Below are 13,293 nucleotides of genomic sequence, written 5' to 3'. Positions count from 1 at the left end.
AATTGTTTTAACGCCCACATAATATGTACATACATTACAGTGGAGGACCACCGTTGAGTTATGCGGGTGACGCTACTGGAAATATGAAAAAAAAGATCTTTTTTTAGGTCCTGGAGGGCCTTGTACATTAAGATTATGAGGCTATCTTGGCGCAGTGGGGGAACATGTAAAACTGAAGTACTGTAAACACGTTGGTCTTGGGTTCGATCCAAACTACTTAATATAATAAATAGTTGTAATTATTTTTATTTCCCCGCTTTAATAAGACGAAGCAAAGCGTATTGAGTTCTGACACTTAGCGCCAAAAATATAATATATAATATTAAAATTAGCCAAACTGATAAAACTCCTTTATTATAAGTACCAACATTCATCTTATAGGAATTTGAATCAGCAAGCTTCACGTGCAATGAGATACGTTTCAGTTGGGCCGCGACGGCGCCAATATCTGCTATATAATGATACATTAATAGTTACTCATAAATTATATTTGCATAAAACAATCAACCTCTATACAGAACGCACAGAGTTTTCTATTAGTAAATACAAAATAAATATATTAGCCCGTTCCTTACTCCAGTCGTTTATCAGAGAAATCCAAAGTCTATTCCATTTCTTACAAATATATATAATATATATACATAAGTATACACCTACACGATCTAACAACATGATGAATGACCGAAATTATCTAAATTTTAGTTGTTAATGAGCATAATGCCAAATGCGCACGCGCACGCTTAAACTATAATTTAACATAGAGTACAGTATCGCGACGCTTTTAAATGAGCGCGGACGTGTGTCAAATTGGACACAATAAAAACAAAAAGAATATTTGTAATATTTCATTTGTTTTTGTTAATTTTGTTTCTAATAAAAACATCTTAAGAAAGTTAGGTATATAAATAAATTTAGTGATACAGTAGTTAACAAGGCAGCAATTATAATGAATTAAGTGTTTTATTTTAATATATGATATTTTAAAATGTTTCCCTAAAATAAGAAAAAGCCAGTTAGATCTTTGAAATTGACATCAGCAGCCAGTTAGATCTTTGAAATTGACATCAGCAGCTGCTGCTTAAGAGTGGAAATTGTACATTGAAAACGAGTATCACTCACGCGACCTATTTAGAGCTCTACAAATATAGAGCATTTCAATCACATTTAATCTAAGATTAGTAGAAATGAGTGCAACTCCTGAATCTCCGACTTCATCAACTGCTACCCCGGAGGACACCCCGACTGTGTCACCATCTCCTGAAGTAATAAACAAATTCAATTTTCTAAGACATGCGAAGAACGCGAGAAAGAACCCTTTCGTAAAAGCCCGTCCGTTTTTGAACCGAGAAAGTTCTACAACAGAATTGTTTTCAAGAGAAAACTCGAGTTCGGACTTCTTTCAAAATTCTCGGCTGAACTTATTTGATACAGCGCCGAAGCCTGAAGCAACGGAAGGTTTCGGGAAGGTAAATTTATATTCCACTAGTGTCTGTTCATTCCCCCTTTATTGTTTTTTTCGAATATTTTCAATGTACGGACAATTTTTTTCTGTTTTATAGATAGATATATTTATATTTTAAATAAATAAAGAAATTATTAATTTATAATAATCGATAAGCATCGATTTACATAAATGAAAATTAATGCGAATTTGTGTCACGTGCTCTTAACAAAGTAACGCTGTTAGTCCTATTACGTCTCCATTGGATGGGATTTAGACGACGATAGAACGACAATATCGATTTTATTCAAATAGCTCTATTACCGAGGCGATACATACATTGTTAAAGATCCCCGCAAAATGCTTTAACATAGGTTTAGTTTAGTTTTATAAAATTTTTAAACGTGGAATTATTATTTATTTATCTTAACATAACAAAACCTCTTTTTATTTTTTATCTATATATATTTATATCTTCTTTATTTGTGGGTTCGATCCCAAAGTCGAGGTAATGAAATATTTATATAATATAAAGGAGTGTCTTAACACTACGTTCCCTCTGCCTACCCTGGAGCGTGAAGCTGATAAAAAAATATTAATTAACAATGTAAAAAAATATATAATCGTATTTTTCTGCTTCGAGACGTTACTAACTACTTACTCGTAGTTTTTCATGCGACTAGGATGCAGTAAACATAATTACCGTTGCGATCCAATTTGCAGCAGGTAGTTTTATTTTGCAGCTAATGCGGAAAATAGAACTGCATTTCGATTCTGCAGAAGTGTTGCAATTTATATTCACAGATAATATTATTTGTGAATGTATAGAATACGACGTCTTATTGACGCTATTGTAAAGCAGTAGAGAATATTGATTTGTAATGGAAGTGGGAATTATAAGTCAACTTATAACACTGATAGAGTTAGTCAAGGAGTGTTCGGGTCGTCTCTGTCTGTAGAGTATAGATAGATGTGGGTTCGTTCCAAAGTTCATAAATTACGTCATCATAATTTATATAAAAGAGAAATAAGAAATATTTTAAATTAATTATCTTTTTTATGTATTTTGTGTAAAATATTTACATGGAACATTTGTAAACAAATAATAAAAAGGAAAATGTTAAGAAAATCTAACCAGCCGAACTTAATACAGAAATGTTGATGTAAAACGCAAACAAGTTCAAGGTCATTTTCATTTTGTGCCATTAACACTACAACATTTATGCGGCGTTTTTGTATATATTACATACATATATGTATATTATATATACTTAGTTTATTATGTTCTTTAATAAATATATAAGGTAAATAAAAATATTATACGTCATAAAGTCCTTTGAAGTTTCAAAAGCAATGTAAGTTTAAAATTTATATCTAATTATTAAGGAATCGGTAAAAATATTGATGGAATCATTTAAACCTTATCCAAAATAATTTAGGTTTATTTAGAAGCAGTTAATTTTCATTTCATGTAAATCTTTAACAGTATTATACCGACGCCAAATTCTAAATGTAAAGTGGGTTAAATATAAACCGTACACGTCAATAATGCACATTTGTATTGGCAATTGATTTGAAAATCATATGTCATGAAATTATAATTTTAAATTATTAATTTTGTATCTACTTTATAATTTACGCATTACAGTTTAATTTCCTTAAAATAGCTTGGACTGATCCTGAATTCGAACTTAGGATCTTTACCGAGAGTAGTCTAAACTGTGTTTAATTAAATTTTGAGAAGTTTCCTAATTGACGTAGTTATTATAACACGAAATCTTAAAAATATTATAAAAATACTTGGCTCTTTTATATTGACCCAAAGATAAATTACTCGTACAATAATAAAAGCTTAACTAACTGAATAACTTTAGAATTTATATCCGATAATAAAGAAACTAACTAACTAATTATATTTAAAGCTTAAGTCATCAGTGACTTCATTGACGATTGTTACACATACACTTGGCTTATCAAATGACGCGTGTCATATGTCTATCTGTTTATGTCATTGCTCCTGATGACTGCCAATGACCATTACATTGTCTTACTTATCATTTATTTATTGTTAAGCGAAGTTGTAACAGGAATTTACAGGAAGCGTATATCTCTTGCTCAAATTATATAAGCTTTGTCGATTTATTTGCTCAGTAAAGTCATAAAGCTGTATAGTATTTTTTATACTAATTTAATTATTTTCTATTCTTCTTGCGTTTTCTAATTTTTTTAAGTTATTATTAGTAAATAATCTCTGATTTGCAAATAAGAAAATTGGCTGAAAATGATTACAGAATATGGAAAAAATTAAATACAGTCTTATATATTTGATAATTGCTTAGAAATACCTGAATAGAACTGAATTGAATATGACCACTAAGCACTGACAGTCTACATGGGCGAAGTAAAGAAACCAGGTTCTTTTACTGAACCTATTAAAAATGGATAAGTTATATCTAAAGTTATACTTGTGTATACACAACAACCATTTTTATAAATATTAAAGTATAATTTTACCCTACCTACTTCAAAACCATGAAAGGCAAATAAAATATGCGCATATCTTATAAGTGTGTGTCACGCTGGGATCTTAACTCTCCTCCTTATAAAAGAAAGTGAAGAATGGAACCAGGAAATAAGTATTTCTGCCGACCCTTTAATGGCCTTATCTTGTACTAGATTGGATGTAATCCTATTAGCATATTTTGTTGGAAATCTATATATACTTTGGAAAAGCTTTTACGTATAGCATAAGTAGAATATGAGTGTGGTATCTGTTCTGTTGAATTTCGTAACATAATAATATAAAGAAATCAACTTAGTTACTTTTAAATAGTTTGTAAAGCTTATGATGTGGTTAGTTAATAAAGAAATTTCAGAAAAACTCTAATTTAGAGGTTGGTGTTGAAATATTTTGATTTTTTGGGTTCAGTACCTAAAAATAAAAAAATAAATAGAATCACTTTGTTGTCATTCTGTTGGTCTGACAGACAGACATATAGACATGTCTCGAGCAGAATTATAATAAAATATAATAAACATATTTATTTTTACAAAAAATATTAACTAAAAATTCGTTGACATCCTCTTTATACTTTATTATGTTAGTCCAGTCGCACTTATTCTTAACTTACTTGCTAAATGTCTGCGTTTAAAGGACATTTAAAAGTGGCTAAGAAGCTTAAGTGCTTAACTTTAATGAAGTAGAAACAACATTACAGCAGTAGTGCCCGTATACTAACTACCGTTTAAATAAGTTCACTTGAAAGATATGTTTTATCAAATAAATAATTTCTTAAACTACTTTTAAAAATATTCCAGGTTTTGTAGGTAAATGCTTAATATTCATGCTCTGTGAAATAGGTTTAATGAATGTTCTGCTTATATCGTCATTAAAAAAATAAAAAATGAACACTGGCGAAAGCAGAGAGACTCATTATGTAAATAATGAAATCAAAAATTTTTTTCCTCAAAAATACATTTTACAAAAAGGCGGAAAGTGGAGAACAGAGCGTCTTAACACTATGTTCCCTTAGCCCACCCTTCTGTGTGCGGGGGCGTACAGCGCGAAGCTGATTTTTTTTATAAAGAAGTAGGTTTTTACATAGGTGATGTATGTATGTATGTATGTATGCACTATATGACTTCTTCTTCTTCATCCTGGCATTAATCCCGGCTATTGCCAGGGTCTGCCTTCCTACACAACCTACTCCACTTTGCACGATCTTTTGCATCCTCGGTGGTTAGACCATTGGCACTCATGTCCTGCATCACGACATCCAACCAGCGCTTCCTTGGGCATCCGGGAGGTCGCACCCCAGGGACTGGTATACCAAGGCACTTGCGTCCGACATAGTTCTTAGGCCGGCGCGTAACGTGGCCAAACCATCTCAAGCGACTCTCTTGGAGCTTATCCGCTACGTCACGGACCCCAAGACTACCTCGAATGAATGTGTTGCGTATGCGGTCAGACCGCGTTACGCCGCACATCCACCTCAGCATCTTCATTTCCGTGACGTGAAGCTCCTGAGTGTGCCGAGATAGTGCTGGCCAACATTCGCTGCCGTATAAAAGAACCGGTCGGACGATGCTCTTGTATATCAGCCCCTTGAGCTTGGGCGGTATTTTGCGGTCGCAGACCACACCAGTGACCTCCCGCCATTTGGCCCAGGCAGCGCTTATCCGGCCATGGACATCGTGATCGATGCCTCCAGACTCGTGCATAACGGATCCAAGGTACCTGAACTTCTCCGACTTAACGGCTGGCTCAGGACCTATAAGGATGGTGCTCGAGTCTCGGCTCCCGCAGGCCATGTACTCTGTCTTCGACACATTTAGTTTAAGACCGCCGTTCTCAAGCGTACCCTTCCAGAGGTTCACTTTACGCTCCAGCGTCATTCGGTTCTCGGCAATGAGTGCTATGTCGTCGGCATACATCATCAGCCATGGAGGCTGGTCCTGGATGTGAGCCGAGACAGTATCGAGCACTACATTGAATAAGAACGGACTAAGAGCCGAGCCCTGGTGAACCCCCACCGTAATCGGGAAGGGTCTAGTGTCGCCAACAGCAGTCCTAACCATAGAAGCGGAATCGTGGTACATGTCTCTGATAATCTCAATATAGGCCTCAGGGAGCCCTTTGGATCGCAATGCCCACCAGATACACTGACGAGGCACACAGTCAAAGGCCTTCTGCAGATCTAAAAAGGCCACATGCAGAGCTCTCCTTTTTTCCCTGTATGCCTCCATCAAAGTTCTGAGGGCGAAAATGGCGTCCATGGTGCCCGATCCTGGCTGAAATCCATATTGAGACTCAGAGACAGTACACTCTCGGCGGAGCCTGAGGTCGATCATGCGCTCGAAGAGCTTCATGGTATGACTCATAAGCTTAATGCCCCTATAACTACCACAATCTTGAACACTGCCCCTTCCTTTGTAAATAGGGGTAATGAAGCTAAGCCGCCACTGATGCGGCATCTTACCAGTGTTCAAGATATGGTTAAAAAGGTCAGTAAGCATGAGCACACCAAGAGAGCCCAACGATTTCCACGCTTCGATCGGAATGTCGTCAGGTCCCACCGCTTTTCCGTTCTTCATGCGTCGAAGGCAATTACGTGTTTCGTCAAGGGTTATTGGGGCAATAAGTCCGAGGTTAAGCGGTGGGTCGTGATGAAGACTGCATGGGTGCTGAGTATTCAGCAACTCCTCGAAGTAGCTTCTCCACCTCTCCTTCACAGAGGCATGACTACAGAGCAGCGTGCCCTGGGAATCTTTGACGCAAAGACATTTTGCGATATCTTGCGTCACTTTATCCCGGGAACGTGCCAGTTTGTAAATGAGCTTCTGCCCCTCCACAGTTTCAAGTTTATCATACAATGGTGACAAACTTTCGTACGTGCCTGTATGTGCGTACGTACGTGTATGCACTATATGACATCCTCGCCTATTCCTAAAACAGAATAGAGAAACACAATACACCCATTAAATTCAAATATAAATTGCGCATTCAGATATGTGACGTGTTATAGTGACAGAATACTTTTATCAGCAGGTCCAATAAAGTTTTTTCTAGTGTGGTTGTCATTATTATTTGCAATAGATGAATAGAAAATACAGTGAAATCTTCCAAATATCTTGCAAATATCAACGTTGCGTTTCTGAAAAATTGAAATTCAAAATGCTGGTCATTATTAATAACTAGCGACTCGCTCATGGCTTCGCCCACTTAATCTACATAATTAATAATTTATCTGTCTGCATTACTTTCGTTTTCTAATAATTATATCATTTTTAAAAACATTATATATACCTAAATTGAAAAGTAAAGTTTCAACCAATTTTATAAAATAATTATCTATAGCAATATTATCAAACAACATTCTTTAAAATGGTATAACTTTTTCATTTATAAACAGATTGAAATAGAAAAAATAAAAACTCAATAGCTTGTTAACACGTCTGCTACTGGCCTCTGTTCCACATATCCTGTGACCGAAATAAGTAGTTACAAAATAACATTGCTATAATAACAGTTTATTGGTCTACAATGGGATAACATGTATTCGATCGTCAGATTTAGGTGCCGAGTGTTGTCTCTCAACCATGGAGTGATAAGTGTGGATAGAACGATGATGATAACTGCCGTATGTAATTAATAATAGTTATTTATGTTATTTTAAATTAAAATTAAATTAGCTTCACGCTGTGTTTCGCACACAGCAGGGTAGCCAGAGAGAACCTAGTGTTAAGACACTATTTTCTTCATTATCAGCCGAATTCTGGAGGAATTGAGTGTTAAGTGGCGGAAAGTAAAAATAAAATATTACCTATAGCTGCATAAATAAAAACTATTTCTATACGTATGTTTGTCTAACATTCAGTTAATATAAATATATACTGATATAGTCTCAAGGATAAACTATTATATAGTAGAACAAATTGCTTCACTTGATATAATGCTGAATTTATATGAGGTTATATTTCAATGCCCCTTTGAAGTAACAGATGTTACTTTCGTGACATTCCCAACTAAATAAAGAGATGTCTGTAGTATGCCGAGTCAACTCTAGTAATTATTTAATGAATGATATAAAAAATAAGTCTCTGAAAAGGTCACTGTGCAGAGAGGCAGTGGCTGATTATAAACACGTTGATTGTGAGTTTGATGCCTGCTTTTGGATGTTTGTATTTAAATATATTTAATTTTTCTTATCGACTCAATTCAAATTCACATCAACCTAAATGCGAAGTTTTTAGAGACGATGGCATAATGAAGTGTTCTCTTAATGTACCTCTCTTAAATATTTGGTAAAAATATCCTATAATTTCTTACGTATGTTTTATCTTGATAATTGATTCTCCATTTACATACATATATTTTATGAAATATAGATGAGAAGTCGCGGGTAAAATAGTAGATAAATATAATACTGTTTAAAACGAAGAGCCTAAGCTTTAGATAATACAGTTTGCTCTAAATGTTTTCAACATTGCTCAGTGACCTAGAGATTATTATGTACGCCATAAAAGCTCTTTGATCTCGTAGCCCGGCAAAATTTTAGGCGATTTGTTGTAAGGATATTTTGAAAATCTAAATTAAAAATGTTTTAAATTAATTACTGTTTTTACATTAAGTAATAACAAATATTAAAAAAAACAAATATTTAAAAACCGTTTAAAAAAAGCTTGAAATAATAAAAGGAATCGCGCCCATCGAATAGAGATTCATTGTCAACCAGTTCATGTTTAATCTTTCCATCAGAGTGGTGAAGTTCATACCCTGAAAAGGAATCAAATGTACAACCATCGCAACAGTCTAATGACCCACTACGCCTAGATTACTAGAACTTCTATAACATTAATAATAAATATAATAATAAAAAATACATTTGTTTCAGGGCGTTTCCTTCATAGGATGGCATCAGCGGACGAAGCTAGAGCGCGTGTTGCTCATCGTAAGCGCTGTACTGTTGGTGATAGTGTTGCTTGCTATTAGTATAATGTTGACCGTACGTGGTACCGTTAATATACCCGTACCACCGTGCTATCAGCCTGAGCCTAGAGGTTTGTATTTTATTATCTTTATTATTTTTCTTTGTATAATAGTTAGTTAAAGAACAATAACTCAGATCAAGTTCCCTCAGCCTATCCTGCTGTGTGCGGGATGCTGCCTGCTGCTCGTGTTAAGACACTCCGTGTTGAGCGGCGGTTCTCAACACCACGCTTTGGCTTGCCATCAGATCGGAGAAATGAAAATATAAATTTAAATAAATATTCTACATTGTAGTAGTTAGTGCTTGGCTCTTAATAAATTAAAAGTAATATTGTAATGTTGAAAAGAACGTAAGTAACTACCAAGTTCTAAAGGCCCGCATGTGTTTATTGAAGTTGATTTAGATCTAGAAAAATAGCGTACTTTTCGATTGGAACCATTCTTATTTAAAGGTTAGATTGCATAGATTTCAAAGTGAAATTGGAAAGCTCCAGAAAAAAAGGCTGATCAAAGATATTTTAAACACAATTACATACATGCATATGTTTTAGCTTTAGTAACGTACAAGATCAGTTACATAGCAAACAGTTAAAATAATAAATGTATAATAGTTAAACTTCAATTATCTTCAACATTATTGCTTTGTATCATACCGCAAGAGGAGTTCAAGAGTCCTTATGCTTTTTACGTGAACGTAGGGAACGTAAGTGTATTAATGTGACTGGGGGTCTGAACACTAGGTTCCCAGGTTCCCACGTTCAAATCGTGAACAGACGGGCGTGGCGCCGCAGTTTTGTTTAGTAACATAATATAGTAAAGTCTCAGGGTTGTTACACCGAAGACTGAAGGTCAGTGCCGGAGTACGTCCCCTCGTGTACACAAGGTCGTGTTACAGCAAATGTGTTAGCTATTTATGTTTGCGTATTTTGTGTTTATACAGGGGAAATGTGAAACTTTACTTCGCCTAAAGTAAAAGTTTCACAAAAGTCAGTTTGTTAAAGTTTTTGTAGACTAGTTAAAACTAGTTAGTTAATTATATACAAAATAGTAGAAAATGTTAACCTTCTTTGTATCTTAATTCACTTATTGGTAGAAAATAAAAATAAAGTAAAAAAGTCGATTAAACTAAACAATAAAAAATTATGGATTACATCGAAAGTAATTTTACTTGGATTGTTGGATTGTTGGGTGGTTGAAAATATTTGTGTAGCTTCCAATTATTATTATATACGACATATAAATTGTTTAACATCTTAATATGGATTTAATCGTATATTCTTAGCTACAAATATTTTTGATGATAAAATTGTTTTATTATCTCCTATTAAAAGTACTTATTTTTATTCTAGTAACTCCCTTGTCTGGTATCGATTATCTCATTCCATGATGCCGAGCCCAGTGTTATATAGCTCACGTTTCACAAACATAAAAGCAATTGACACAATTGACTAGTAGGTTTAGTTAACTACGCCCACCTGTTTTTTCATAATTGAAGTAAAGTAACAGATGTTTCAGTACAAATTCCTTATATTTACGTTTTTCAGGAATTTTTGAGATAATTCTTAAAATTAAACTTTTAAGTACTTTTATTTTCTCGGTTATTCTTATTCACGTACTCGCATATTAAATCATGATCAAATTATTTATCGTGTTCATGTTTAATATATTTGCTGTATACCTACAAATATTGTAAAACTGAAAAGGTTTTGGTGTTTGGTCGAACACACTAATCTCAGGAACTATTGGTTCGAATTGAAAAATTATTTACGTGATATTCTATTCCCGTGTCGTTTTAATTTAAACCATTGTAACTGTGATCAGAGTCTCTTACACGCAACTCACTAAGAAAATATTTAATTTTAGCTAAAAAGTAATTTGTTTTAATTAGGCAATATAGTAAAAATTCAATCGCGAAATTTGTTGTCGTCTTTTTAGCCGTCCCTGCTCAAGACCGTATTTTTAAATAATTTAATTTTTCTAAACGTTTATCTTAATTTCTTTATAGGCGGTAGTCTTATCGAAATTAAAATCATTTTCAGAAGAGAGCAGCGTCTGCCTGTCAGGTTCATGCATTTACACAGCCAGTGAAGTAATCAGAGCGTTAGATGTCTCTAAGGACCCCTGTGACGATTTCTACGACTTTGCCTGTGGGGGATGGATCAGAAATAATCCTATACCAGAAGGGAAGTCTAGTTGGGGCATCTTTAGTAAGATAGAACTACAGAACCAGCTTATTATTAGATCTGCTTTAGGTAAGAATTTGTTTGTATAACTTGTAAATTTTGTTGTTTAGGCGTAAAAATTCTTAGTTTTCCAAATTATAGAAGTTTTGCACACTTAAAGTGTATAATCGTAGGTCTAGAATCACATTAGGGAAATCATTTTTATTATTATTTTTAAATGTATCAATTCCTAGATTTTAAAATATGTCCTGTTTTACATAATTTTGTACTGCTTGAAATAGAGACTAATTCGTTTATATAGTTGTTAAAATTAAATTTATTTTTTAATAAATTTACATTAAAACTAATCTAGAACATCTGTAAAATAATTTACCATAATCCATCGTACAAGAACTCGTAAAAATATCCTCAAATGAATATTGCTTACACAAACCACTCGTGGCGGTTTACCTTATTCAAATTAGAGGATCTTTGTGAATTCGTTTACCATCGATTATTGGTGTCTTGTGTGTGATAATAATTTGAACGTTGATTTTGAGATTATTTGAGAAAAACATGGTTATCAGTTCGGCAAATACACTTGCACATGCGTGAAATGGATTGTGGCGTATCGATTACTCTGGTATAGCGAAAGATGTTATTTTTCTGATACAATATAACTTATTTTCCTATGACTTGCTTTGTATGATGTTTCTTACTTTGGATACAGTGTATTTGTATGGATAATTAGTGTATACAATTAATTGCTCAAATATTTTACTGAGATTTTTATGGTAAATTTCCATGAATAACTTGTACCTACTTATACTTTGTTAAAAAATATATGAATCAGAATTTTTAAGCAGCTTATTGGTAATAATATTTTTATTACTATAGCTTATAATGCTGTAATAAGTATTTCAATTATAATATTAATCGTTTTATAATATTCTATTAACACTTAACACTAAACTTAATTTGGTTTCTACAGAGAAAGTCAATACCACTGACCCAGGGGACGCTGAAGCTAAAGCCCGTGTATATTACGATGCCTGTATAGACACGAACGAAACCATAGAGAAGTTGGGAGAAAAACCTTTAATAAATATTATAAAGAAACTTGGCGGTTGGCATATACTCTCTAATACGTTAGTGAAACAACACAAATGGGATTTGCAGAAGTTATTACAGGATATTCAGAATACGTAAGGAACTTTGTAGCATTATTCGGTTTCTTCTTATGTTTTAAATAATTTCATTAACACTGATTGACTGAAATTATTGATTGTTATAAAATTTATTGTGAAGTTTTTTTAATAATATAAACAATTTCTTCTACGTAAAGTTCTCTTTTGATCCTGCAATGTGCGGAAGATGTAAAGTTACAAATTAACAGTTGTGCAGTTTTGAATAAAATGTACAGTAACTAATATTATTTTCTGGTTTTAAGGTATAATTTAGGAGGTCTCTTCAATTGGGCTGTCACAGAAGATGACAGAAACTCATCAAAGCATGTTATTGTTGTAAGTATGTTTACTTCAATTAAAATTTGTGAATCTTAAACTCGATTTATAAAGAGATATTCTGAGATATTCATATAATGTTAAATTTATAAATCACGAAATTAAAACAAATAAATATCAGAAATTGATCTAACATTAAGGTTGCGAAGAAAAATAAGAGGCATTTCCATGCATTAAGTAATTTTAAAGAAAAAATCTTCAGTAAGTACATTCTGAATTGAACTGTGAAAAAAGCCATACTCGTTTGCTATTGCTACTTTCTATTTATTTAAGTATAATAAATTTATTATATTTTTACCATGACATGTATAAATAATCTCCAAATAATTTCTCCCTCCAGCTCGACCAAGGCGGACTAAATCTACCAACTCGTGATAACTATCTAAACAAAACAGCCCACAAAAAAGTGTTAGACGCATATCTAGACTACATGACCCGTATATGCATTCTGCTAGGAGCTAACAAATCTGAAGCTAGGGCACAAATGAGTAAAGTTATACAATTTGAAACGGAATTAGCTAATATAACTATACCGGCGGAGGATAGGAGAGACGAGGAAGGACTATATAACCCTTATACTATAAAACAATGGCAAAAAGAAGCACCTTTCCTGAATTGGTCGATGTTCTTCAATGATGCTTTCAAACTTGTTAATAGGACTGTAAGTTATGTTTAATG

The 13,293-nt window shown here is 33.5% G+C and overlaps 1 protein-coding gene across 2 annotated transcripts in view; it reads left to right on the top strand.

Moving 5' to 3' along the window:
- The window catches only part of Nep3 (M13 family metallopeptidase neprilysin 3), a 39,655-nt gene that overhangs the window by 17,159 nt on the left and 9,203 nt on the right, over window positions 1–13,293 (top strand). The window contains exons 1-6 of one of the 2 annotated variants that reach the window (XM_085202130.1): window positions 774–1,466; window positions 8,836–9,001; window positions 10,970–11,182; window positions 12,084–12,297; window positions 12,543–12,615; window positions 12,956–13,276. In XM_085202130.1, coding sequence (XP_085058256.1) covers window positions 1,185–1,466; window positions 8,836–9,001; window positions 10,970–11,182; window positions 12,084–12,297; window positions 12,543–12,615; window positions 12,956–13,276 — 1,269 coding nt within the window. In that variant the 5' untranslated portion in view covers window positions 774–1,184. Of the gene's footprint in view, window positions 1–773; window positions 1,467–8,835; window positions 9,002–10,969; window positions 11,183–12,083; window positions 12,298–12,542; window positions 12,616–12,955; window positions 13,277–13,293 lie in introns of those variants that run through there. The other variant, XM_085202132.1, reaches the window with a different exon arrangement.

Source organism: Heliconius melpomene, chromosome 18, assembly GCF_056956725.1.
Source record: "Heliconius melpomene rosina isolate 202511_hmr_F chromosome 18, ASM5695672v1, whole genome shotgun sequence".
Taxonomy (NCBI): Eukaryota; Metazoa; Arthropoda; class Insecta; order Lepidoptera; family Nymphalidae; genus Heliconius; species Heliconius melpomene.
Note: the sequence above shows the minus strand (reverse complement) of the source record. Positions and strands in the feature narration are given on the sequence as shown.